The 27,502-nt window shown below is 47.2% G+C and overlaps 1 protein-coding gene across 1 annotated transcript in view; it reads right to left on the reverse strand.

The window, feature by feature from the left end:
- Positions 1 to 27,502, reverse strand: part of MRPL39 (mitochondrial ribosomal protein L39) — a 62,080-nt gene that overhangs the window by 11,688 nt on the left and 22,890 nt on the right. Inside the window, exons 5-6 of the mRNA XM_083171882.1 lie at positions 6,095 to 6,162; positions 711 to 823 (exon numbers count right to left, since the gene is read on the reverse strand). Coding sequence (XP_083028008.1) covers positions 711 to 823; positions 6,095 to 6,162 — 181 coding nt within the window. The remainder of the gene's footprint in view (positions 1 to 710; positions 824 to 6,094; positions 6,163 to 27,502) is intronic.

Below are 27,502 nucleotides of genomic sequence, written 5' to 3' on the forward strand. Positions count from 1 at the left end.
GCCGGTGCTGTGTGTATTCCGTGCAGCCACAATAGGCCCGAGCTAAATGAAATCACAATAGTGTTCAATAGGCTGCAGAGACGTCGGCTTTATCCGCTTGTACTGGGCCCAAGGCTGCCCTGCGTGAATCCGAGAAAGAACACGCAGGCAGAAAATACAGACCATTGCCAAGGGCTTGCAAACTAATAATCAGATGGCTCCGTCCACCACAGCAGCAGCAATGCGGGCAACATAGCAATCAGCCCAGGGCAACATAGCAATCAGATGCTGAATCTCACAGACTGGTTTATTAGGAAGAACCTTCAGTGCGCTGTGGCATCCAGGCATCTTTAATAAGGCCCCCATACCCTGCCTAATTAGATTGTGAACAGCAGAATGAACATGTTCTTTGTGCTGCTGATGTGGAAAGCGGACTGTACCGTGGTGCGCAAACCTGAGTATTAAAAAAAAAAATGTTTCAGCAGTTGCTTAATGCACACTGCCACATTTCAGAAAAAATATCCAACATGTTCATATAAAAAAAAAAAAAACTGACATGATGCCTATAATGAATAGAACCCCCCCCCCCCCCCCCAAGCCCACTTCATTATTGATAGGAAGTCCTGAAAGGAGGTTATTCCATAAGTGTTTCTTTTTTTTTTATACTGTAACAGCTTCTTAGGGTTTTTGAAGAGGACAATCACCTATTACAACAGAATAAAGTAACTCACGGATTATGCAGAAATATCTCCCTTGCAACCTTTTCCTCTACTTCCAGACGCTCAAATGGCAGATCTTTTTTTATAAGTCTAAGTGCATCCTTCGTGAACGAATGAAGATTCTCCTTCAGAATAAAAAAAAAAAACAGGGAAACATTTGTATTATTTACTGGTCACACAATGTGAATACTGCATAAGAGCTACTGTATCTCTCTCTTTATACACACTGCATTCACAACCAGGCAAGGGGTAACAAGTACATCTGCTACTTGGAAATGACAAAACCAAACCAGATGAAAAAGTAGCCCTTTTTTTTTTTTAAACACTAAAAGGGCCCCTTGCACAGATTGTGTCAGATTTGACCCAATTCAGATGGATTGGGCCAAATTTATCTGACCAAATCTGATGTGCCTGAAGCTGTAGGACCATATGCACGTTCCCGTGCGCATTGGGTCTAACCAAGAGATCGATCCTCTTGCACATAGGATAAATCTCAAGTCAATCAGGTCCAACTAATCCCTCAGACAAGTTTGACAAGTGTAAGGGGGCCTTAAGGTGGATATACATCAGAAAGACCAGTCTACATTTACGATCGTGTCCAACTTTCCCTTCAACTCGCCGGCAGTCCTTGGTTGTTTTTGGACACACAATGTAATCACAATCTGTCATACAATCCAGCTGCTGCATACGACCGGTCGTCTCACAATCGATTGTATGCACCTAAACTGCCACTCAAATGATGCCGATTGTATGATCATTCAAACGACCGATTGCATGTGCTTAAAAGCACATGCAATTAGCTATGAACCCAACTGATCAACTGATGCAGCACTTCTGATCAGAGGACCAATCCTACAATCCATCATACAACCAGTTGAGATTGTACGATTGGGTACAATATCTTTCTGATGTATGGGGCCTTTAAGGTTTAACAGCGAGTAATATTCTTATTATGTGGTGTTGCTGTGGGCAACCAGTCAGAATATACTTCTTATTTCTTTAGAACCCTCTAGAACATAGTAGACAGGATCTGGTTGGTTGCCCATGGCGGCGTCCATGTGGAGTCTGGTTCCCATCTTGGTAAATTTCCCCCATAATGTCTGCATGTGAAGTATAACTTGCTGTTGCATTATATCCTGCATAGATCGGGTTGGAAGGTCAACAGTCAAAAGGTCACAAGTTTTTTGCGTTTTTTTGTCCCAAATTTCAACGTGTTGACATCGTGAGACGCTCTGCCAGTCCCTCCATTGGTTGCCTGTATTTTACTGTATGTAATATAAAACCCTTCTACTCGCATATAAAGCTAATAGGAGGAGTACCCTTTCAATGCGCTACAATATATGGGTGGGCAGCAACTAAGTGGGTCCCCCCTGTTAGTGGGGGAGAAGGGGAAGAAACAGCAGACAATGGACAAAGTGCGCCCTATTAAGATGTATCCACCAATAGAACAAATAGTGACAATGTGGTCACGATACAACAAATTTAATATAAAACAGATAAAATATAACAATAAAACACTTTTTTCATCTGTGTGGAGTCATGGATTCTATAACGGTCAGTATAAAAGGACACCCAACGCGTTTCGTCGTTACGACTTCCTCAGGGGTAACCGTCAGCAGGCAACTCAACTTTAGGACAAGATGTTTCAGTCACAGTGTAATACAGCTTTCAATTTAGACACAGTGGGCAAAAGCAAGGGAGTGGATCCTTTGTAGATCTCAATCCTGATGCATGACCGCATCTAAAAAGTAGTAAATTTCCATACAAAACGAGGGATAAAGAAATGGAGTAATATCCCGAAGACATTCAAGATCACTCCTTAATGTAGTGCCAAAGACCTCAATAGGTTATGCTAGGCAGCCAAATATGGGACCAGACTCCAGGTCTCACTATTGGTGGTGGATACATCTTAATAGGGCGCACTTTGTCCATTGTCTGCTGTCGCATATAAAGCTATTAACCATACTGCACCAGCATAGATCTCTCAAAATATCTCCCATCTCGACCACTCCGCTCTGCACAAGATCTGTGTCTCTCTTCCGCACGGATCACCAGCTCCCATTCACTATTACAGGACTTTCATCGGGCTGCTCCCACCCTATGGTATGCCCTTCCACGCACAATAAGTCTCTCCGCTAGCCTCCAACTTTCAAGCGTTCCCTGAAAACTCACCTCTTTAGGCAAGCCTATCATATTTAAGTTCTACACACATAACCCTCTGAGGCACTTATGTATTATATAGCTTCCCTTCTGGACTTGTAACCTGGTGGGACTGCTATGCTATTACTGGTGCCTGCCCTTGTGCTTCCCTCCTATGTCCCTATAGACTGTAAGCTTGCAGCAGGTCCCTCCTACCTCCAAGTCTGTCTGTCGTTACCCAGTTTGTTTTATCACTGTCTACTATTGTAAAGCGCAACGGAATCTGCTGCGCTATATAAGACACTGTAACGGAATCTGCTGCGCTATATAAGACGCTGTAACGGAATCTGCTGCGCTATATAAGACACTGTAACGGAATCTGCTGCACTATATAAGTCACTGTAACGGAATCTGCTGCGCTATATAAGACACTGTAACGGAATCTGCTGCACTATATAAGTCACTGTAACGGAATCTGCTGCGCTATATAAGACACTGTAACGGAATCTGCTGCACTATATAAGTCACTGTAACGGAATCTGCTGCGCTATATAAGACACTGTAACGGAATCTGCTGCACTATATAAGTCACTGTAACGGAATCTGCTGCGCTATATAAGACGCTGTAACGGAATCTGCTGCGCTATATAAGACACTGTAACGGAATCTGCTGCGCTATATAAGGAACTGGAAATAAATTAATCTCTCTCGGTAATAATCTTAGGAGCTCCAACCAATCAGCTCATCAGCTCATATCATATACCAAACACAAAACAATAGGGATTTCCAAATCTTGGGTGCCATACTTGAATAAAAATGAGTCTGAAGCTCTGTATCTTCAGGTATCTGAAGATACAGAGCTTCAGACTCATTTTTATTCAAGTATTGCGCCCAAGATTTGGAAATCCCTATTGTTTTGTGTTTTGTATTTGAAGGGTTATTGGGTGATAACCAAGGGAAAGTACAGCTCATAGGCAGCAGTGCGCCGTTTCAGGTCATATTCCAGATCTTTTTTGCAGCTCATATCATATGTTAAACACAAAGACAGTTAGGAGCCTATTGGTTGGCGCAACATATAACATTAGTAATGAGTGGTGACAAGAATTTTACTCATTGTTAAACCTGCCCCAAGGGGCAATAGTATTTTGCATACATAGACGACAATAAAGCTGTGTACACACGGGGGGCGATATGGGCTATAATCGCTGGGAATATGGTCGCAGGCGACCATATTGCCAGTGATGGGAGTATGGCCCGGCGATAAATCGCCAGGTGCGCTCTCCCGTTTTCAGCCCCATTCTAATCGCTGGTTGCAGGAGCTTGCTCTGCCAGGCACCGCCGGCAGAGGTTCCCTTTCATCAGCGACCATCTCTGGTCGCTGATGAAAAGGAGAAACTGAGCAATATATCTCCCCCGTGTGTACGGGGCTTAAAAGTGGCAGACTTTCCTGTTCACTGCTAAAACCCAGGATGTTTGTTGTAGCGAGTTCCTGAGGAAAAATGCTTTGAATAACCAGAAAACTTGCGTTCATCGATGTTGAAATAATTACCCATTTTCAGGAGATTGTAATTATACTTTCTATGCTCTCCCTATTTGTTGTTATGCTACTGGAAATGCTGCTAAGTGGCATCCTTCATATTGTGCTATAGAAGTCACAGGCCTTTTTTTAAAAAAAGGGGGGGGGGGGAGCCGCCGAGAATAAAAAAAAAAGGGGTTAGATATGCCAAGAATAAAAAAAGGGGTGGCACTGCCAAGGGAAAAAAAGGGGTGGCACTTCCAAAGGGAAAAACAAGGGTGAAGCTGCCCAAAAAAATAAATGGAGGATCTGCCAACAGAAGCCTTTTTTTGGTACTAAAAGTACCATTAAATACTCCCAGATATGCACTGAAAAATATAAGGGTACTTTCTCATCTTTGCGGACACTGCTACGCCAGTTACGTCAACCGCTACATAAGGATTTTTCGGGTACTTGCACCCTCCAGTGTCCACGCCACCATGTATTACCTTTAGTAAAGTTGTGGCAAATGGAGTGTGCCACTTCCCCCGAAGCGTGGCGAGCGGACCATTGATGCTTAGCTGCACCATTATCCCCTCGCGGGTCCGCCAGTATGTAAGTTCCATGGGCGTTAGCGGTGGTCACAAAGATAAGGAAGTACCAATATAAGTTTAAGTTTTTCAAATCATAAATGATTTCGCATTTAAGGTACTTCAGCTTGTGTCCTCTTCTTCTCGCCACTAGATGGCCTTATAATTCTGCACAGTGCTCTACTGCAATGGCGCCCTACTCTGATGTCCTTCCATTGCGCCAGAAAACCGCCTACTAAATATGCATTGAATATAATAGACATAGCGCACACCAAAGACCTCCGTACTAGCGCATTACCAAAAACAGGAAACCGTGCCCTCAGTTATTGTGGAATTCATTATTTTTTGAACACTTTGTGCACCAATAAAATTTAAAAAGAGGATTTGTCAAGAGGACAGATAGCTGCTGCGTTGTACATAACACACAGCGTGAAAAGAACAGCTCTCCAGTGATCTCACCGGGTCAGCTTACTCCTTATACCCTGTGGTCTAAGGGAGGAAGCTGCCAAGAAGCATTTTCTTCTGAGAGCAATAGGGCTACTTCATGACCCATAACATGTGAAGGGGCAGTCACAATACAAGCACAAAGCACTGCATTAAAATATATATTTAAATGTAACAAGAAAGGGTATCAGATCTTATATTTACTGATCATTTACAATCCCCTTTCTCCATCACAGATATTTCTGTAACAATGGCTATTCATGGAACACATTTACAGTGTGTTGGAATTGGAAGATCAACAGCGCCACCAACTGGCCACAAGAAATCCAAATAAATCAAACCTCTTTTCAAGTCAAAGAAAATGCTCCAGAAATTACACCGATTTCAGGTGTTTTATCCTTTTGATATCTTGTAGCATGTTCTGAGAGGGGCCGGGCTTTTCTCTCACATTGGGGAATACGAACACAATGCTCCCATTGACCAATCACACACACATAAACCTGTTGCAGGTGATGTCATAGCGCCTAATGTCATTTCACCTTTGATAGGTCTTAGTCCATAACTAAAACAATTACCCTCTAGACATCAACTTCGTTTCCTGCGATCACTGAAATGAAGTTGTGGCACCGCAGCTGTGATCATGGCTAAGTCGCTTTGTGATCTGTGAAGGTTGAAAGCTGGAGCAGAACCACATGCACCTCGTACATTCATGTCCAATTCCAACTAACCTTTGTCGGCTTCCAGTCATCCAGCCTGTTGTCCAAGACCACGTCGTAGCAGAAGGCCCCAGAGATCACTGTACAGGCAGAACACATTGAAATGTAGGATGTTAGAGGGATAAGATCTCTGTGTAAGCCGCCGCTGCGACGGGATTAGCTTAAGCTTTGGCATGCAGCAATGCGCTGGAACATGTAATATACATGCCGGACCGCTGTAGCTCCCTGCCAAACCAAGTGTGTCAATATTACGTCTGTCCAACAACGAAATACATTTCTGCTGGAATCCAGGCCGGTGGTTCTCAAAAGCTTTTACACTTGGGCAACCCCCCCCCCCCCCCCCCCCCCGGCAGTACAGTTACCTTAATTGTACCGCTAACATTTGCAAGCAACACATTTGTGATGACTTCATTTGCTATTAGATAAAGTGTTGCTATATAAGAAAGCAACACGTGATACAAACAAGATTATTTTTTAAAGAAAATGATACACAAATAGAATTGAATATATACATTTCTGAAAAATTGCATGTACAAGCCGTAAATACTAACACTGCTAATCAGAACAATTATTATTAACTAGTATAAGAGTAAAACAGGGGGTACTTGTTTCCTAGCACGGCGCCCACTAAGCAAATAGCTTAGTGGGCTATTCTTCGTAGGAAAATCGCATTGCGTACCGTGTATAGTGCTGTGCGATGCGATGTCCACAGAGTGCTTATATAATGAAATATTGCATAGGATGGCATGGCACCAAATGCGATGCGATATTTCATTGTACAAGCACCCATGCCATCAGATGTGATTACAATTGTAAGCACCCATCACATGGCATTGTTTTGCGTCACCCCCTGTATCCGCGTCATCCCGAAGCGTGTCGAGTGCGCCCTCCGACCTTTTCATACCCCCACTATCCACGTCGGCGTGGAGTTGATTTTATATAGCGTGGTGAGCGCAGCGAGCCCCGCGAGGGGACGCGGATTACTTTACATGAATTCCGCGTCCACTCGCCACGCTTTGGGCTCGGTGGCTCGCCACACTATATACAATCAACTCCACGCCGACATGGATAGTGGGGGTATGAATAGGTCGGAGGATGTGTTCCGCTGCCGCTCGCCATGCTTCGGGGTGTCGTGGATACAGGGGGTGACGCAAAACAATGCCAGAGGTGCAAGCACCCATCACATGTGATCACATCACAGGGAGCGGGAACGTGAAAATTGCATCGCATGCTAGTACTTTGCGTTATGCGATTTGACTACGTTTGCGTACGTAGCAAATCTGGGCGCCGTGCTAGGAAACAAGTACCAGAGATTGGGTTAGTGTGGCCTGGGGCTGCTTGTTTTTGTTTTACAAAAGTTAACAATTTAAATCTGGGTACACTGCACGATTTTTGTAAACAATATATTTAATGATATTATTGTGCATATTGTCTAGTGCAGGGCTGGGCAATTGCGGCCCTCCAGATGTTGAGGAACTACACATCCCAGCATGCCTTGCATCAGTTTCAGCATGGCCACATAGCAAAACTAATGCAAAGCATCCTGGGATGTGTAGTTCCTCAACATCTGGAGGGCCGCAATTGCCCAGCCCTGGTCTAGTGTGTACCCACTATGGAGGGTATTCAATCCCAGGCCAATTATTCGCCAGGTCAAAACTGACTTGCCCTATTCAATCCCAGTGCTGATTTGTCAGGATACGGTCATACAGCCAACCTATTAGACAGTCATTAGGTTGACATGAGGTTTTTTCACTGTTTTTTGAGCCGACAGGCGGTATTTCATGCCCTACCATCCACTAGGGTGTGGTGGGAGAATAAAATAGTGTGCCGAGCGTAAAAAATAAATTGGGGTAAAAAAACAGTGAAAAACCCCATGTTGACCTAACCCATGTAGACCTAATGAGCATGTCGACCTTATGACTCAGTCGACCTAAACCACGTAGACTTTCCTGCATGCCGATGTAGACACATGTCGACCCAATGACTGTCTAACAACTTGCTGGTGACCAACTGATCCACACCTGAATTTTCACCTGGGCGAAAAATGCAGCATCGGCGAAAACCACATGGATCAGCGAAATTACAACAAATTTGCGTATTTTAGCAAATTTGTGGCCGTTTTTGCCCATCCTGATTCACCCCCTCAAAAATGGGTGAAACCCCCCGTGATTGGATACTAATCAGCGATTTATTGCAAATTTTTCGCCTGCCAAGGAAATTCAGATGGATTGAATACCCCCCTATATCACTATCGATGTTACCGGCTCCAGTGTGTTGTAAACAAATCCACCACTACATCGTCATCGAATGCATGTTCGGCGGGGGAGCGGCTGTAACATCACAGTCAACCATATAGCTTTGTGTTTTAGCAGAACATGTGCCCAGCTTAAAAGACTAATTATTACCTCTAACCCAGCGGTTCCCAACCTGGTGTACCCATACCCCGATGGGTACTCTGCAGACCGGTTGGGGGTACTTGAAAATAATATTGTAAATGGTGGAAGAAGTCATCTCCTGATGGTGGAAAAAGTCTCCAAGTGCCATGGTGACGACCAGGGCCGGGCAGCGGCTGATTGAGTGTTCAGCGGTGCTGCCCGGACCCGGGAGATAGGCTGGTTTCACACACTCCGGTTTTGTCCGGACGGCAAAAAGCCGGACACATTTTGTCCGGCTTTTTGCCTGACAGTTGTCTCTTTCACATGCACCGGCTCAGTGAGCCGGTGCTATGTAAATTTGAGGGTAAAAACTGAAGTGACGTCAGTTTGAGGGCGGTGGAGAGCTAAAACCAGACACCAAATGACCGGTGTGTGTGAAAGGCCCCCATCGCCCTCAGCACACACTGACCTGTGAGGACGGGACGGCCACGGCACGGCAGCCGGACACTGCAGTGGAAAGATCCGGCTGCTACCCGTGCCCGTCCTGTGTGAATGGACACATAGCTGTCCATTACACACTGCAGGGACGGCACGGCTTTTAAGCCGTGCGGGATTTCACCGTCCGGCAGGAGCCGGACAGTGTGAAACCAGCCTTACTGGTGGGGTTTTTTTTTAGTGAGAGCTCCCAAGAAGAAAAAAAAAAACTTGCCCAGTGGGGAACGGTCCCCCCCCCCCCCCCCCCCAAAAAAAAAAAAAAAAACACACCACTGAAGGGGTAAACAAATACGGTGCACGAAAAAATTAAATTCTGAAATGACGTTCGATGGCAGGATATTTCCAAGAACGTGTTAGAAGGATGACGGCCAACTAATCACCACTGTCACTAAATCTATTGAAGCCCAAATTACTTTTATTCATGCGCTAATCTAAATGAGCAGTTCTTAAAAATAACTCACTGCAAAATTATATTCTTATACTGAAAGGTCTTTCCCGTTGTCGAGGGGTCAACCAAGCAAATCTGCGAGGAGCTTAGTTAAAAGCGTAAGCTGTTCCTATCCGAATAAGCATCCTGTGACAATAATACCAACGTTATAACACAGACACAGACACACACACTATGAGCGGTATTCAGTGACATGGCAGGTAGGAGCTGATTGGCTGGTGGTTTATCACTCCATTTTATCGCTTTTCAAGCTGGCCCATTGACAGTAGAGCTAGTGTTCCCGCTAGGCTGTTTTAGCTGGGCGCTGCGCCCTGCCCGATTTTTACAGGGCAAAGTGCGCCCTGCCCTGCTAGCAGCGCCCCGTTAAAACAGCGTGGTGCCTGCCCTGGCTGTGTGCATGGGGAAGCGCAGCACCGCCTTAGACGGCGATTCCCAGCGCTTCCCCGGCAGCACGGTAACTTCGGCGTGCCGGCCCCGCCTCCTTTAGTGACGGCGCCAGCCGGGCCTGCCCCTTTTCACGACGACGCGGTCCGGGCACGCCCCTTTTCATGACGTCGCTGCCCGGGACCGCCCACAATTGTGACGTCGGCGGGCCCGGTCTGCCCCCCTTGTGCTGCGGCGCCCTGCCCGCCCTCATTTCTAGAGGGAACACTAAGAGCAATATTAAACATGCTTGGAATTGACATATAAAAAACTAAGGAACACAGAGGGTTGAGGTTCCCACAATGATAAAAAAAAAGAAAAGAAGACGACCAGACGGACCAAGTGGTTCTTATCTGCCACCACATTCCACAGTATGGTTCTGTATAGCCTTATCGAGATAACACAACTGTATGGTTTTAGGCCGTTTACAAATCTATGGGCCGCAAGGAGATAATCATTCGATGGTCGCTCAGCAGAACCCAAGCAATCTACAGCGCCCATCTTGTTTGCAATTAAATTTATTTCTACTCGGGGGTGCACCACTGACCATCACGTGTCTTCAGGCCACTGCTTAGTGCATAAGCTTGAGGGTGATGTTAGCAATAAATTATTTAACATTATAGTCAGTTCTTTCCCAATCTCCTTACCCCTTTTAAACCTTTATTTCCAATCTTTCGTGCAGACCCCTCCCACCCACTCTCTTGTATCATCCACGGAACGGTTAAGGCCCCCATACACTATACGATTTGGGCACGATTTCACCCGATTCGGATGAATCGGGCCATGAAATCGGCCCAAATCGCATGGTTTGACAGCCCCACCGATCCGATGCGCGGTCCCGTGCGCATCGGATCGGAGTCGGGCAGTCGGACCGGCTGCACATAAGATTTCCTAAATCTTATGTGCAGCCTCCGGGCGGGGGACGCCAGAGCCAGGCAGGGGGAGAGCGGGCAGCGTCAGCGGTGACAGACGCTGGGGAGGGCGATGCTGGAGAGCCGGGCTGGGGACACAGGCAGTAGCGGGCGGGGGTGGACGCCGGTGAACAGAGCTGGCCGGGCGCAGCATGACCGGGGACGGGGAGAACGCTGCAAGAAAAAAAAACCCCATTACAAATGAATTGGAAGCCAGTGATTGGCTGAGAGAGCTCTCTCAGCCAATCAGCAATTGGCTGAGAGAGCTCTCAGCCAATCACTGGCTTCCAATTCATTTGTAATGGTTTTTTTTTTTTTCTTGCAGCGTTCTCCCCGTTCCCGGTCATGCTGCGCCCGGCCAGCTCCGTTCACCGGCGTCCACCCCCGCCCGCTGCTGCCTGTGTCCCCAGCCCGGCTCTCCAGCGCCCCACCACCGCCCGCTGCCTATTTGACAGCTACAATGCCCGGCTCCCCCCCTGTTGCTCCCCAGTGTCCCTCACCCCGCTCTCCCCCTGCAGCTCCCCCGGAGTTTTATATGATAAATCTCATGGCGATTTATCATATGCACAACTTGGCACATCAAGTGCCTTATCATGATGGAAACCTCCCGGGGAGCTGCCGGGGAAATCGGGTCCGACTTGTCCCTAGGACAAGTCGGGCTAATGTATGGGGGGCCTTAGCTAGGCTGCCGATCTAGACCATAAATACAGAACACACAGCTAAATTACTAGCGACTTCCGCTTTAATCTCCAGACCTGTGAAGTTTATTTACAGAAGGACATTTTTTTTTTACAGGGAGTGAAGAAATTGCACACATTAAATGATTTGAAGCGCCTTGATCATTTCTCACATGTACTACAACACCCCAAAGAAAGTAAAAAAAAAAAAAAAAAAAAAAAAATCATCTAATTTTCAAAGTACAAGCTTGGGGATGGCAGATGATGTTGGCACTGTCGCATGTTTCTTCTTGTGCTTGTAAATCTGCCATTAATTAATAATGGATGGCATTCCGTTCCATAATTCTGCCTCCGCGTCGCAGGCTTCATCAATTCTTAATAACATGCTGTTTATTGTTTTCATTATAAAGATACAAAACAGACATGACTGCACGAAGACTCGAAGATGAAAAGTCGTCTCGTGTAGACTAATCTACCTTGCTAGGAGGCCGTGTACGTACTGAACAAGACTATCTTCATCACTTGTTCATAAACTGTGAGGCATGCCAACCAGGACTCACAGCCTATGCTAGTCATCTGGAGCGGAACTACAACTCCCAGCAATTATAAGTGGGAAATCTACATATGGCTAACAGCAGGACAGGACAACCTGTGGCTCTCCAGATGTTGTGAAACGGTACTCTTTACCTATCACGGCGCCCATCGCGGGCATCGCGGGTACATTTATGTCTGCCCGCGACGCGACCGACGCGATGCCCGCGATTTCCCATTGAAACCCATGTTAAACATGGAAATCGCGTCGGTCGCGTCGCGGCCTGCCATAAATGTGCACACGATGGCCGCGACGCGATGCCCACGATTTGCCATAGGAATCTATGTTAAAAGGCCCGATGGACACGATTTTCATGTTAAATGGCTGAATGGACCCGATTTTACCATAGAAAACAATGTTAAATGGCCCTTAGAGCCCAAATACTTACCCTGAACTCTGAAATGGCCCCCCCAATTGTTTACGCCACCCCACGATCAACGTGAACCTGAAGCGTGGCGAGCGCAGCGAGCCCGCGAGGGGCGGCGGTACGCGTCCTCCGACCTTTTCATACCCCCACTATCCACGTCGGCGTGGAGTTGAGAATAGAATAGTGTGGCGAGCGCAGCGAGCCACCGTGCCCGAAGCGTGGCGAGCGCAGCGAGCCCCGCGAGGGGACGCGGATACCTTCACAGGTAAACGCGTCCCCTCGCGGGCTTCACAGGTGTCCGCGTCGCCACGGACACCTGTGAAGCCCGCGAGGGGACGCGTATAGCTGTGAAGGTATCTGCGTGCGCTCGCCACGCTTCGGGCTCGGTGGCTCGCTACGCTCGCCACACTATTCTATTCTCAACTCCACGCCGACGTGGATAGTGGGGCTATGAAAAGGTCGGAGGACGCGTACCGCCGCCCCTCGCGGGCTCGCTGCGCTCGCCACGCTTCGGGTTGACGTTGATCGTGGGGTGGCGTAAACAATTGGGGGGGCCATTTCAGAGTTCAGGGTAAGTATTTGGGCTCTAAGGCCCATTTAACATTGTTTCCTATGGTAAAATCGGGTCCATTCAGCCATTTAACATTAAAATCGTGTCCATCGGGCCTTTTAACATTGATTCCTATGGCAAATCGTGGGCATCGCGTCGCGGCCATCGTGTGCACATTTATGGCCGGCCGCGACGCGACCGACCCGATGTCCATGTTTAACATGGTTTTCAATGGGAAATCGTGGACATCGCGTCGCGTGCGGGCATCTTTAGCCCGCATACGACGCGACCGACACGATTTTTTACCTCACGATGCCCACGATCAAGATCGTGGGCGCCGTGCTAGGTAAAGAGTACCTGTGAAACTACAAATCCCAGCATGCCTTACCACAGTTTTAACACTCCCTTATAGGAAAACGGTGGCAAGGCATGACGGGATTTGTAGTTTGACTACATCTGGAGAGCCACAGGTTGGCCAGGCCTGGCTTAAGGCCCATACACACTTAACGATTTTCAGTTGAAAATCGTCAAGTGTGTATGGGCCAGCGATCCCCGACTAGCGATGATGCGCGCTCACGCATCATCGCCAGCGAGGTGGTCCATCTGCTGGTTTTACCAGCACACTAGCGATGATGGCTCATATTTGCGCCATCATCGCCTAGTGTGTACGCCACATTAATGTACCATTAATGTATACATTGCAGGCACAGGCAAGCAATGTGGGTTTGATACGAAAACCCGACGTTCGGAATCCCGGCGTTCAAAATCCCAACCGCCGAAATGAATGCCGGGATTATAAATGCATCCCAGCAATGTATATGTTATTAGTACCAATGATCTATTAGCCAGTAATATATACATTGCGGGCACAGGCCAGCAATGTATATATTATCGGTACCACTGGGCACCAATGATCATGTATTAGCCAGTGATATATACATTGCTAGCACAGGCCAGCAATGTATATATTATTGGCACCACTGCCCCCCCTCCCCCCATTCACTTTGTACCGCTGTCTGTCCCTGCCTACATCGCTAACGGAAACAGCCGGGCACAGAGCTGGGAAAACCGGCTATCTCAGAGAAGGTCCATCCGTCTGTGGCGTGGCTATTTCAATTTATGCGCCGGCTCGTGACTCGTGAGCCAATTGGTGCTTGGGGCCCGACAGCCAATCAAGAGCTACCGATGCACGAAAGGCTGCTGGGCTACAAGTTCCAATTGGCTTGCGAGCGGTCATCATTGAAATAGCCACACAATGGATGCATAGACCTGCTCTGAGATAGCCAGGTTTCCCACCACTCTGTCTGGCTGTCTCCTTTACTGCACAGTGCAGGGTACACAGTAGCTTACCCCTGGCACTGTGCATGTTACCCCTGGCACGGAGCCTGTATGGTGTGTGACATATTGTGTAATGGAAATTACTGTGTGTGACATATTGTGTAACGGGCATTACGGTGTGTGACATTGTGTAATGGGCATTACAGTATGTGGTATAATGTGTAATGGGCAATATGGTGTGCATAGTCCCCTGTCCAACAAAGCCATGCCTTCAATTTTTCACAGGCCAGCAATGTATATATTACCACCGCCACTGCCCCCCAATGTATATTTTTTATGGCATAACATATACATTGCTGTCAAAGTGAATGGATTTCTCCCTACATGCACGGCTGCAAATTAAATGTTTGCCATGCACATGGGTGGTATTTTGCCCGGTCAGGGTGGTGCGGGGTGGAGTTTACTTGATTGTTGGGCTCCTAATATAAGCAGCCCAGCTGTCCGTTCTGAATCAGGCACAAAGAACAGGAATGCACTGAAAACAATGGCCCCTGCTCCAACCATTGTAATTCAAACCCCGACTATTATGTAAATAGCTCAGTGTGTAAGCACTACTTTGGTGACAGATATATCTATCAGAGATTTTGGCAAAGTGTTTTGAAAGGAAAATCTTCTAGTGTGTATGGGCCTTTAGAGAGACCCTAGGGGGTCATCAGACAGTAATGCGACAGTGGGAATTCAATGTTGCGGCTGCCGAGTGTAGGAAAGTACGTGGATCGGCTGTCCATTGACGAAAAACGGGCAATAATTAAACAATCCGCGGCAGTTTCCAACAAAACAGATCATTGGAAAAATTGGATCTGACACTTCAATGCTGTCGGGATCTATCAGCACAAATTCAATAACCCCATAAGCCTTAAAATTCTCATGCAGGAGCAAATAGCCCCATCAGTAAGGTGACCAGTGCAATAGGTCAGGGGTTCTAATACCGGTGTCGCATGTGCTAAACTTTGTTAATATTAAACATGGTATGTGCAGGGCCTAGAGGAGGAGCCGGCACAGACGGGATAACCCCTGCTATTAAATAACTGATTGAAACAGTTTATTGAATGGTCCAATGGTACCAAGGTCAAACAGGCTGGATCAGACAAAAGTTCAGAGATGCTGGAATTGTGAGATGCAGAAATGGTATCCTGTTGGGGTGCTATACATTTCACTGATGCGTTTCACTGCTATAAACAGCCTTTTCGGCTTTGAAACGCGTCAGGCTGGCCGTTTCAAAAGGAAAGAGCTTCCTTCTGATGAAACGGCCAGTGCCTGAGGCTGAGAAATGCGTTAAGTGATTGGCACCATTATTGACCCTATCATTCCCAGTAATAACCTGGGTTATTGTGGCAGTGGAAAGGGGGTATATGTCTCTGTGCATCACATCTACCCCACCAGCAGCGCAGTATGGTATTACCAATTTACTTGCGGTTTATTACTGTTCTAACCAAGTGCGATCACACAAAACCTCTCTCTCTCTATAGGACTTTTTAAAGACATAAAACAGTTCAGGTCTCATAAACAAGAATATCTAACTATTTTTCTTATGGTATCTTGCAAGACAGAGGCCTGTGCATCTTACATGGATCCCAAGTATAAATTAGACAAAGGGCATTTAGTGCAGTGGTTCTCAACCTCGGTCCTCAAGTACCTCCGAGAGTGCAGGTTTTCCACATCTCCTCCCGGAATCACAAGTGAAATAATTAGCTCCACCTGTCTATCTTTTAAAATGTGAAAAATGAGCGCACCTGCGCACCTACTAGGTGACCTAGAAAACGTGCACTGTGGGGGGTACTTGAGGTCGAGAACCACCCTTTTTCACTGCCTTCATAAACCCGTTTTCCTGCATGGGAACATACAATGACCCGGATGCAGTGACCCAGGCATCAAACCCAGGTTGCAGCAGGGTTTGACCCAAGAAGGACCTGGGTAAAGGGTGCAATGCAAACCAGTAAAACAGGTAATTTGATCCAGGTCCTGTTTACAGCATTGGAAAACTTTATACTTCCGAACTGCAGTGTCCTACGAGCAGTCGGGGAACACAGTCCCCATACTGCGGCCTACCCTGCTATGCAGACTGAGCAGCAATGCCGGGTGAAGGTGAATGGATGCGCATCCATCCAATGCACAGAGGAGTCTTGGGGCAGATGCCAGAGTGCTGTATTTGCCCCAAATGTTGAAATGGAAGAGTGCCTCTGCGGGGAAACTCCATAAACACCAAATATGATGGATATCTCCCAGCCATACGCCATGTCTGCTGACCGTACATATATACCAGAATATAGAAATGCTTAGGGCAGGGGTGGCCAAACTTTTTTCGGCGAGGGCCAGATTTGGTGAAGTGTAAATGTGTGGGAGCCGACCATTCTGCCTGACATTCTTTGAATCATTAATCACATCAGAATGGTCCCCCACTCTGCCCCCATTCACTCTATGTCTCCCAGCCTGCCCCCATTCACTGTATGTCCCCCAGCCTGCCCCCATTCACTGTATGTTCCCCACTCTGCACCCATTCACTCTGTCCCCCAGCCTGCCCCCCTTTTCAATGTCCATCAGTGCCTCCATTCATTGTATGTCCCCAAGCCTGACCCTCCTACACTGTATAACTCCCAATCACTGTATGACCCCCATTCACTATGTACCCCACTCTGCCCCCAATTCACTGTATGACCCCCATTCACTCTGTACCCCACTCTGCCCCCATTCACTGTATGTCCCCCAGCCTGCTCCTACTCCCACCTCTCTCAATAGTCATCACTGCCTCCATTCGCTGTATGTCCCCCAGCCTGACCCTCCTTCACTGTATGTCCCCCACTCTGCCCCCTCCCTTCTCTGTATGTTTCCCAGCCCCTTGTGTGAGCCAGAGGAAGGAGAGGCAAAGCAGGCACTGCAAGGACAGGAGATGCTTGGGCTCCCGCTGCTGCCCTCCTCCGCTCTGCATGTTACGGGAGCAAGCTTCCCCCTTGCTGCCCCCATCCCCAAACACTGCTGTCACTGTGATTGTGGAGTAGGGTGATATACAATTGCAGCAGCAGGGGTAGGACGCCAAACACATCTGACTGTGGCGGCCGGCACCTCCTCACTGCAGCAGACAGCAAGGTAAAGGCATGCTTGCCGGGGCCCCACCTTTAGTGTCCTGTGCTGTGCTTCCCACCTGATGCTCTGCCCACTTCCAGCTGGAGGCTGCGGGCCGCTTGAAATGACAGCACGGGCCGCAATTGGCCCCCGGGCCTGACTTTGGACATGCCTGGCTTAGGGTGAGAAAAAAAAAAAGAAGCTTATAATGGAAACAAGGACTGATCCTGCGACCCCCTGATCACATCGACAATAGGAGACGTGACGATTAGCAAGAAAAATATCACAACACTGCAAACACACAAACAACTGGTACGTGTAATTATAAAGCCAGCCAGGCCGAGGTCTCACTATGACAGATGCTGTGTATAGGCTGTGTAATGAGATCACAATGTGTCATTTTCAGTCTCTGGCACTGCCCACCTTACGCTAGCCCTCTAATTACTAAGTCATTACATAGCTTGTTTCATTACCGCGCTGTAATAACCACACTAATTACCGCAGGGCGAACGCCTCGCTTATCCCTACATGGCCACATACGTTTATTATTTTCTTCCCTTTTATTTAAGTTGTAATTTATATTGGAAAATTCATAAGTAAAAAAAAAAAGAATAATCTAAGTGATATAATCATTATTACAGCTGTCTGACATAGGAATTTTTTTTTTACTAATTTCACTTTTAATCATTGACAAATACTCTGACTACATTGTATTACATAACAATCTAGGTTATAAAGGATTATCATTTTTGACACCATTTGCGCTTTAACCAGCAGTGGATGTGCATTAATACATTAGCGATGTTACACCAATCAGCAAAGGCTCCAAGGGGGACAGATTACAGAAGTGGGGGAATGAAGGGTCCTGAAGGGACAGATTATAGAAGCGGAGGAATGAAGGGTCCTTGGGATAAGCAAATGAGAGAGTTTTAATGCCTTGAGCAGGTATAGGATCAAGAGGAGAGGTAGTGGAGTAGGAGGATAAGAAGAGTGTGGATAATTCATTTTCAGTTGTGGGCTCAAATGAGTCAATTGAATCAAGTGCCAGAGGGTTCAGGTGGGGAAGTAAGTAGGTTAAAGGATGCAGAAGAGCATAAAATTTCATCTCGGGTGTTATCAATCTTGTTCTTAAAGTAGGAGGCAAGTTCTTGTGCACTGGTGGTAGCTGGTGGAGAAGCAGGGGGAGGGTACAGAAGATATTTAAATGTGTTAAAAAGCCCCTTAGGGTTGGTGGCATGAGAAGAGATGAGAGATTGGAAGTATGTTTGTTTGGCAGTGTCCAAAGCATTGCAGTAGGAGTGGTAGATAGTCATATATATATACCCAGATTACAAGATTTATACCATTGGCGTTCTACTTTACGTGACTGATTTTGTAGTTGTCTTGTTATTTTCGAGTGCCATGGCTGGCATCTAAGCCTGCGTGGGAAGCTGGAGCCACTTTGTCAAGGGCATCAAGAAATTGGTGAGAGCGGTTGTTGAAGAGAGGTGGAAAGTTGTGGAAAATTAATAGCATTAGTATTTCTGTTGGTTAGAGTAGGCTTGCATGAGTTCTGTGTCAGTGAGCTTGGGGTAACGGAGGAGAGCGAGAGGGTAATGAGATTATGATCAGAGAGAGTTAGTAAAATCAGAGACTGGGCACAGAATGGTGAAAGCAAGGTCAAGAGAGTGGCCTCTCTCATGAGTAAAGGAGTCAGACCACTAGGAGAGGTCGAGAGAGGAAGTTAGAGAGCGGAGATTGTAGACTGTCAATAGAGATATTGGAGTCACCCAGGATGATAGTGGAGATGTCAGAGTATAAGAAGTGGGGGAGCCAGGTAGAGAAATCTTCCAGAAATTGAGTTTTGGGAAGCCCAGGTGGGCGATAGATAGCAGCAACACGCAGAGAGAAAGGGGAAAAAATCCTAATAGAGTGAACTTCAAGCAAGGGGCTTTGTTGCACTGGCCACGCTGTCTGAGTCCGGCCAGTCGGGATCTCGACTGTCGGAATAGCATACCACACCCGTCTGATTGTGTGAGCCAGGTTTCTGTAATGGCCAGCAGGTTGAAGATGTGAGAGATGAAGAGGTCATGGATGGATGTTAATTTATTGCAAACAGAGCGTGCATTCAATAGGGCACATTTAAGTTGTTTGGTGTGTGGTGGGAGGCATGTGATATTTATGAGGTTAGCTGAATTTCAATAAGGATTGGAACCAGTTAAATCTGAGTGGGACAGGTGGTTGGGGCCTGGGTTTGGTGATATGTCACCAGCTAATAAGATTAGAAGGTGGATGTTTGTGGTTTTTATATTGGTGGTGGGATGTGGATGTGAAAGTACAAGTAGAAAAGTAAGGAAAGAGCTCACGAGTGTTTAGAAGAGGGGAGTGAATATTAGAAGAGGCAATGTGCACAGAGTGGGGAGTGTCAGGGAGATTCACTTTTGAAGCTTAGAGAATCTGGCCCATATACTGTATAACAGGCAGGTGTACACAGGTGTATGGTACAGGTACTTATAGGTATCCTGCAGCTGGATGATGACCGTATAGATGGAGGTCTATGCAGCAGGCTTGAAGTCTGCACAGAGTACAGGCTAGTAGCGGTCTTGGTCTGTGAGGGCTTATAGCGGGGCTAGTGCTGCGGTGCTAGATATGAACTCTGAGGCGGTGATTGACAGGGCCACTCTCTCCCCTTCAGCGGGTCTGTAAGCCGAGTCTCAGGCAACTTCACAGGGTGCACTGACAGCTCTCCCCGTCACACCAGCTGCACTGTCATTCTCCTCACAAGCGCAGTGTGGGCTTCCCTCACAATGCTGGCTTACGATTCGCTGGGCACGCTGTCACTCACAGGAGACCGCGTGACTGGGACCGCCTACACGCAGGGGACAGGGAACGCAAAGGGACACAGTCTGGAAGCTGATGCTGCAGCTGCAAGGAGGCAGGTGCTGAGTGCACCTCTTCAACACAGCATAACCCCATAACTAAAAACCGGCTGCCGGTACATACGGATTTGCAGCAGCGGCACCGCCGGAGTCCCCTCCTATTCCCTATCGCACCGACTACTGCTGCACATCAGTGGGACCGTGGCTGCAGAGGCGTAACTATCATCCCGCAGCCCCCGCCGTAGCGGGGAGGCGCTGAGGGTATGTGGGCGCCGGGGGGGCTGCGGGACGAGTCACTGTCTGGCTGCCTGTGTGCACCGTCCGGGTCCCAGCTCTCCCGGCTATTGCCGCAGCGCTGCTCTCACCGATACAAAAAGTGACACTTGGAAAATGGCTGCCCCCATACCGCAGACAGTTTTTCGTCTGCTGTATGGGGGCAGCCATTTTCCAAGTGTCACTTTCGTTAGCAGCAGTAGCCGGGAGAGCCGGGACCCGGCGCGGACGGATGCGGCCCAAGGTAAAATACACACACACACACACACGCACGCTCTCTCCCATCAATCCCCCCCCCCGCGTGCGCCACGGCTCCCCGCTGCTTGTTTTTATTTTTTTTTAGGGGGGGGGGCGCCCCCCTGCATTTTCGGCAGGGGGGCGCACAATTATTAGTTACGCCTCTGCGTGGCTGTACTTGCATACGAAATGCTGTGTTCCTGGAAAACACGAACACGTACCGTGTGCAGACATAACCAGCCAGTCACACTCAGAATATGGGAATACCACATTTTAATCAGCAAGGTCTGATGAAGCACTAGCAACCAGACGTTAGCTGAGGTGAACGGGAACTGCTGGCTCACTCATGCATCTCACTTTACAAACCATATATTGGAGGGAAGACGTATGAGGACACATCTGTATAGCGGATCATGGTTCGACTCCGTGGAAACCCCTGGGGACAGAAAGTTCTACCGGATCCCATGTTTTATCACCTGAAAACTTGACCTTAATTCGCATTTAAAAAAAAAAAAAAAACACAGACTAGAATTGGATAGCCCAAAAATAATAAATTATATTCAGTATTAGCTTCCAATATAAAACTGTAACCAATATTTTTATTTAAAAGGGCATTCTTAAAGCTTGATTCATGTGTTACAGACCCTAATGTTCCCTAACACCATAAACTTCACTTCAACAATATTATAGCAGGTACCGTCCACTTCTTTACTATAAAAAAAAACAAAAAACTTTCTTTAAACATCTTTAAGAGAGCGCACATATCTGAAGACCAAGGACAGTATTCAATGAGAAAAATTCGCCCTGTTTTATGGCGAATTTGTGCTTTTTTCGCCTTGGACAGAGAATTTTGCTCTCCAAAAGCGAGCAACCCTATTCAATGTGAAATATTCGCCGTCTTTCTAAGTGATTTTCGCCGTCTCTCTCCTTGTAGCAATTCTCCATCTTTTCATGGAGAGCTGGAAAGCTAACTTTTAAACTAAAAGGTTTTTTTTTAATTTTGGTGTCAAAAAAATCAGGTTTTTTTTCTGTGAAGGGGCATGTTATTTTTATTCATGTGCTTATAGCACATGAATATATATTTAATTTTTTAAAAAAAATGTAATTTTTTTTTTTTTTACACCGAGCAGCCAGCAGGGGGCCGGAGCGCTCGAGCCGCTCATTAGATATTCATATATTCACTGCATCCGATCATTACATATGCACGATCGGGTGCAGTGAATACTGGGTCCCCCGCTGGCTATAGGGGGGGGGGGGGGCAGCTTGTGCTGCCTGGGTCCCGGGGAGCCCACCTCCCCTCCACATATGTTCTGGGGCAGCCAGGGAGACTTTAATCTCCCTGGTTGCCACCGTCCCACGGCTCCCTGCCAGCTCCCTGGGGTTAAGACTCGCCGCCACTCGCGGCGAGTCTTAACCACGTTGAATAGAGCGAGCAGGAGAGGCAGCGAGCCCTCCGGAACACGGCGAGTGCATGGCGAGAGAAAAAAATCTCTCGCCATGCACCGCAAATTTTTTTCATTGAATACTGCCCCAAGAGACAAATAATCATATTCTGAGAAAGTTACTTATGTCACAAATAATTCCTTAAAGATGCATGTGCCGGCGAATCACTTATTCTGTAATTGTGATCATTATCCCTTTGAGTGCCAGGTGAATTTGTCAAAATTGGTGTGAAAATTGGCAAGTATTTATCATAATGTCCTGTAACGTTTCCCTTATATAGAAAATAGAACTATTTTTTTTTTTTTTTTACATAAAAAAATGTATTTGAATTTATATAACAAATGTAAGCTGACATTTTTTAGCGGATATTTTGCGCATCTCTCACAGAGATGTTGGCTCTCGAAGGACTAAAAATTATAGGTACACATGCCAGAAAATATAGGATTTGCAAAAATTATGCCAGGTCATTAACTATGTTCCCTTGGATCCTTCCCCGGTACCGCAGGCAAACGATATTGAGCATACACACTGTACGGTACTGTTCAATGACGTTATCAGGTGCCAGCTCCGTCGTTGATGATATAGTTAAATGCATGTACAGAAGACTGATGGCGCATTGTTAACAATATTGAGCATACACAGTAAGCGATATTAAAAACTATATTGCCCAGAAGAGCTACAAAGAGGGATAGGCTTAAAAAAAAAACTTGTAACTTCCCTATATGACGAAATAGAAAGAGTATATACCAAAAAGTGTACAAATTTACATTATTTGATTAAAAAAATAAAAAAAATAAAAAGTGGGGTTTCATTTAAGGGGGAAATATCCGGATGGTTTAGATCAGGCATGTCCAATCTGCAGCCCTCCAGGTTTTGAGAAACTACACATCCCAGCATGCCTTGCCACAGTTTGCCTATTAGGGAATGCTAAAACTATGGCAAGGCATGCTGGGATGTGTAGTTTCACAACAGCTGGAGGGCTGCAGATTATATGCGCCTGGTTTAGATGAACCCAAACTAATTTCATGGACAATTCTTAAGGGCCCTACATACGCAGAGATGTGTGCCAGAGATACATAACGGGAGATTCAGCACAAGAGATTTCACTCTTGTGGCTCATTTCAGACAATGGGGCAGATGTATCATAGCAGCGCTTATCGCGCCGCTATGATACTTTCTGCTTCGCATCAATAGCGAGGCGAAGCAGGAAGGGACATCGACAAGATGTATTAACATCTTGTCTGCCGAAGCGGGGGAGCGTTAACTCCCCCCTTCAGCGATGTCCCTTTCTGGAGATAGCGCATCAGTTAATACTGATGCGCTATCTCCTGTCCCCCGGCCGGCCGCACTGGGCATGCGCGGGATCTCGCTGTTCACGCGAGATCCCCAGCGCAGCCCACAGCTGACAGCAGGGACAGCGCTGTCCCTGCTGTTTAGATAGGGCTTCGCCAGCCTGATGCTGGCGAAGCCAAACCCGGCTTCGTGCGGAACGGTCAGCGATGCTGACCGTTCATACATTCGGCCTGCTATCATTTTGATAGCAGCGCCGATATGGACAGGGGAGCATAGCGCCCCTGTCCATTACCGCATCCCGGCACGATCATACATGGGGGAGAAGCGGTATCAGTGCACATAACGTGCGCTGATACCCTTCTCCCCCATAACGACGGATCATACATCTGCCCCAATGAGCCACATACCGAGAGATTTGTGTCAGAGATTCAAATTGGGAGATTCAGCACGGGAGATTTCAAATCTGTCACAGAAAGTGAAGTACAACACTGCACTTCATCACAAAAATGTTATTATTACTGAACATTACTTATTTTTCTTTAATAAGTATTCTTTCACCTCCCTCTAATACTGCCCCCCCCCCCCCCCCCAAAAAAAAGTTAATCATTGGTGGCTAGTGGTTCCCCCTGCACCGACCGACCCCCCCATATGCAAACTTTTTAACATTGGTGGTACAGTGGAAACGGACATAAAAAAAAAATACTTACCAAGCCCGGGGACCAGCGTCTCGTCCTGTCATACAATCATTTTGTAAAATAAAAAAAATGGCATGGGGTCCCCCCCCCCAGGCATGACCAGCCCCGGGCTTTTTGAGTGGTCCTGGTTCCCGAAATCCAGAGGACAAAGTGCGTGGGGTCCCCCGGATTTTGGGGACCAGCACCAGGCTCTTGAGCTGGCCCTGGTTTCCAAAATACGGGGGGACAAAATGAATAGGGGTCCCCCGTATTTCGGAGACCAGCACCAGGCTCCACTAGCAGGGGGTGTAATGCCATAGCCAGGGGACACGATTGATGGTGTCCCGTGGCCAAAGCATTACCCACCCTAACTAGTCAGCCCAGGCCGGGAGTTTTTGGGGAGGTGGGGACCCCCCAAATAAGGGGGTCCCCCCTCTCCAGGACACCCCAGGCCTGGGCTGCAGCCCGGGGCTATCCCCTGCACCCCTGGGCGGTGGGTGCAGGGTTGATTGCTTGTTTAACAGTAATATTGTCTTTTACAGTAGGACTACAGGTCCCAGCAAGCCTGCCCCACATGCTGGTACTTGGGAGAACCACAGGTACCAGCATGTGGGGCATTAAAGGCCCGCCGGTACCTATAGCCCCCCTGTAAAGGAAATATTAAAATAAAACACACAAACACTGGTTTTAAAATATTTTATTAATCTGATTCTTCTTTTTTCACCCAGGGGAGCTCAGCCCCCCAGGGCTTCTGCGGCATCTTCACCTGGGGGCGGCAGCCGCCTAAGCTCTTTTGCATGGCTGCCGCCTCCCAGGGCTTCTGCCTCTTCATCTGTGTTCTTCACCTGGGGGCGGCGGCCTTTTAAGCTCTTTTGCATTGGCCGCGCCTCCCAGGACTTCAGGAGCTCTTCTCTCCTTCTCCGCCGTCGGACTGACTGCCCCTACCCCGTCTCGAGCTGGCTAATATAGCCAGCTCTAGGGGGCGGGGCAATGACGCGGCGAGCCGTGATTGGCTGGCCGCGGCCATTTTGAAATTTAAATTTATTTTTATTTTTTTTTAACATGTCCGCCGCGCTGCCGCCCCGCTGCCGCCGAGAGGAGAGGTGAGGTGGGGGTGGCGATGGGTGCTACAGCTGGTGGGGGAGGGGGGTCAGGGGTGGCGGTGGCGGGTTCTGCGGCGCGGGGTGCGGCAGGTCTGCGGCGTCCGCAGTCGCTCGGCCCTGCTCATCTGCCCGCAGCCACACATGCGGGAGATGAGCAGGAGCTTTCTGAGCGACTGCTCTGAATTGTACAGCCCGTCCGTTCTGAATCTATGACAGATTCAGAACGGCGGGTGCGCGCATGTAAATCGCTGTGTGGGCTATATACACAGCGATTTACATGCATCTTCAGGCATTTTCTGAGCGATTTGTTAGAATCGCTCAGAAAATGCCTGAATATCGTGCTGTATGTGGGGGCCTTTATGAAGCATGGACCGATATTTAGACAGCTTCAAAATATTGTATATCCATGTAAAGGAACAAGACCCATCACTGGGGGGGGGGGATTTACTAAGATGTGAATTCTACTTCATATGTGATGTTATATGGGCAATCAATCCGATCCTGTCCTCTATCTTCTAGAGCAGGCATGTCCAACGTTGGCCCTCCAGATGTTGTGAAACTACACATCCCAGCATGCTTTGCCACAGTTTTGCTATTAGAGAATGCTAAAACTATTGCAAAGCATGCTGGGATGTGTAGTTTCACAACATCTGGAGGGCCAACGATAGACATGCCTGTTCTAGAGGGTGCTAAATAAATAAGAAGTACATTTTGATTGGTTGCCCACAGCAACATCACATGTGAAGTAGAATACACATCTTAGTAAATTTCCCCCACTCTCTGTATTCATGAAATCCACACACAATGAGTAATATTTCTGACCTCTATGAAGTGTAGTAATAAGTTCGAAAGCATATTGTGTATTTAAATTGTGTCTTTATTCTGAACTGTAGAAAAGATTAAATAATTTTAAAGAACATTACAAGTTTTATATATTTTTTCTTAACCCTTTGGCCAGTATGCAATGCGGAGGGCGAGCTGTGACAGCTCGCACGGTCAGTATTACACTGACCCCTTGCATACGCCGATTCCCCCAAGCTAGCTTTTTGGAGCGAGGGGGAAATCGGCGTATTCGACCACTAAAACAGCGAGGCTCGTGGCTAAATGCAACGGGCTCCCTGCATTAGCTGCGAGTCTCTCTGTTTGAGGGAATCCTCCTGTCATCTGACAACGAGGATTCCCCCGTAACGTAGAATAAGGTGAGCGGCCGGCGCGGGAGATAAACGGCGAGGGTCGCTTGTTTTCGGTGATCCCCACCATTTAACCCGCTCTCCAGCCGCATTGAATACCACCCTTTGAGTGCCAAGTGAATTTACCATTTATAGCGGATATTTTGCGCAACTCAGAGATGTTGGTACTCAAAGGGTTTATATATTCTATCTAGTTCACGCCGTCCCTAACCGTTCTACTTATATTGTCTTGTAATATGCTTGTGTTTACTACATTCTTCCCCTAACCCCGTACTGTCGTCACCTCTCTTCCTTTTGTCTCGTCTTCCCTTTCTTCTTTTTTTTCCCATTTTTTTTTTTTTTAAACAATACATTATTCAGAGGAAGAGATGCATTATGTAAATGACACACAAACAACTATATAAACAATCAGCAACAAGCAAACAGTACATAATAAAAGAGCATAATAAGATGCCTGTCTATGGAAAAATAATCACATCAAGTTGTTAAGACTCATGGAGTTGTTTTGTATCTCTGAAGACAGAACAAAGAAAATAGAATATAGACAAAAGAGCAAGGTAAAGGTACGGAGTAGCCATCTACTGTACCTAGGAGATAAAGCAGCAAACAGAAGCGGCAAGGGTAAGGGGGGGGGGGGGTGGAGAGCTTGGCCCAGCCGGAAACACCGCAAATATCTTTGATGCACTCAAGTAATCTAAAGCGCCTACCTACTAGATGGGAAATGATAACCGATCGCTCAGAAGGGCTTAGAAAAGTCTAGTGTTTACTCTTAATATTTTTAACAACCTCACCCCCCCCCTGCAGCGAACATGCAGGTCGACTTTGGCTACATAGTCACCAACCCACATATTCAGCGGGTTCTGGTTAAGTCACTGAACAATACCGTTTACCGATATCGTTCAGCGTGTACACTTAATATCGTTAATGATTCGTGCTCCCGCACATCATTAATTACCCCCTCCTCCCCGTCTGCTGTGAACATGAAGGTTGAGTTTGGCTACATAGCCACCAACCCACATGTTCAGCGGTTCCCGGTAACGTCAGTGCACAATACCGTTTTACCATATTAGCATGTGCCGCTAATATATTTATATGGACAATGCCCCTAGTCGT

The sequence above is a fragment of the Crinia signifera genome, chromosome 2, assembly GCF_055691185.1.
Source record: "Crinia signifera chromosome 2, ASM5569118v1, whole genome shotgun sequence".
Taxonomy (NCBI): domain Eukaryota; kingdom Metazoa; phylum Chordata; class Amphibia; order Anura; family Myobatrachidae; genus Crinia; species Crinia signifera.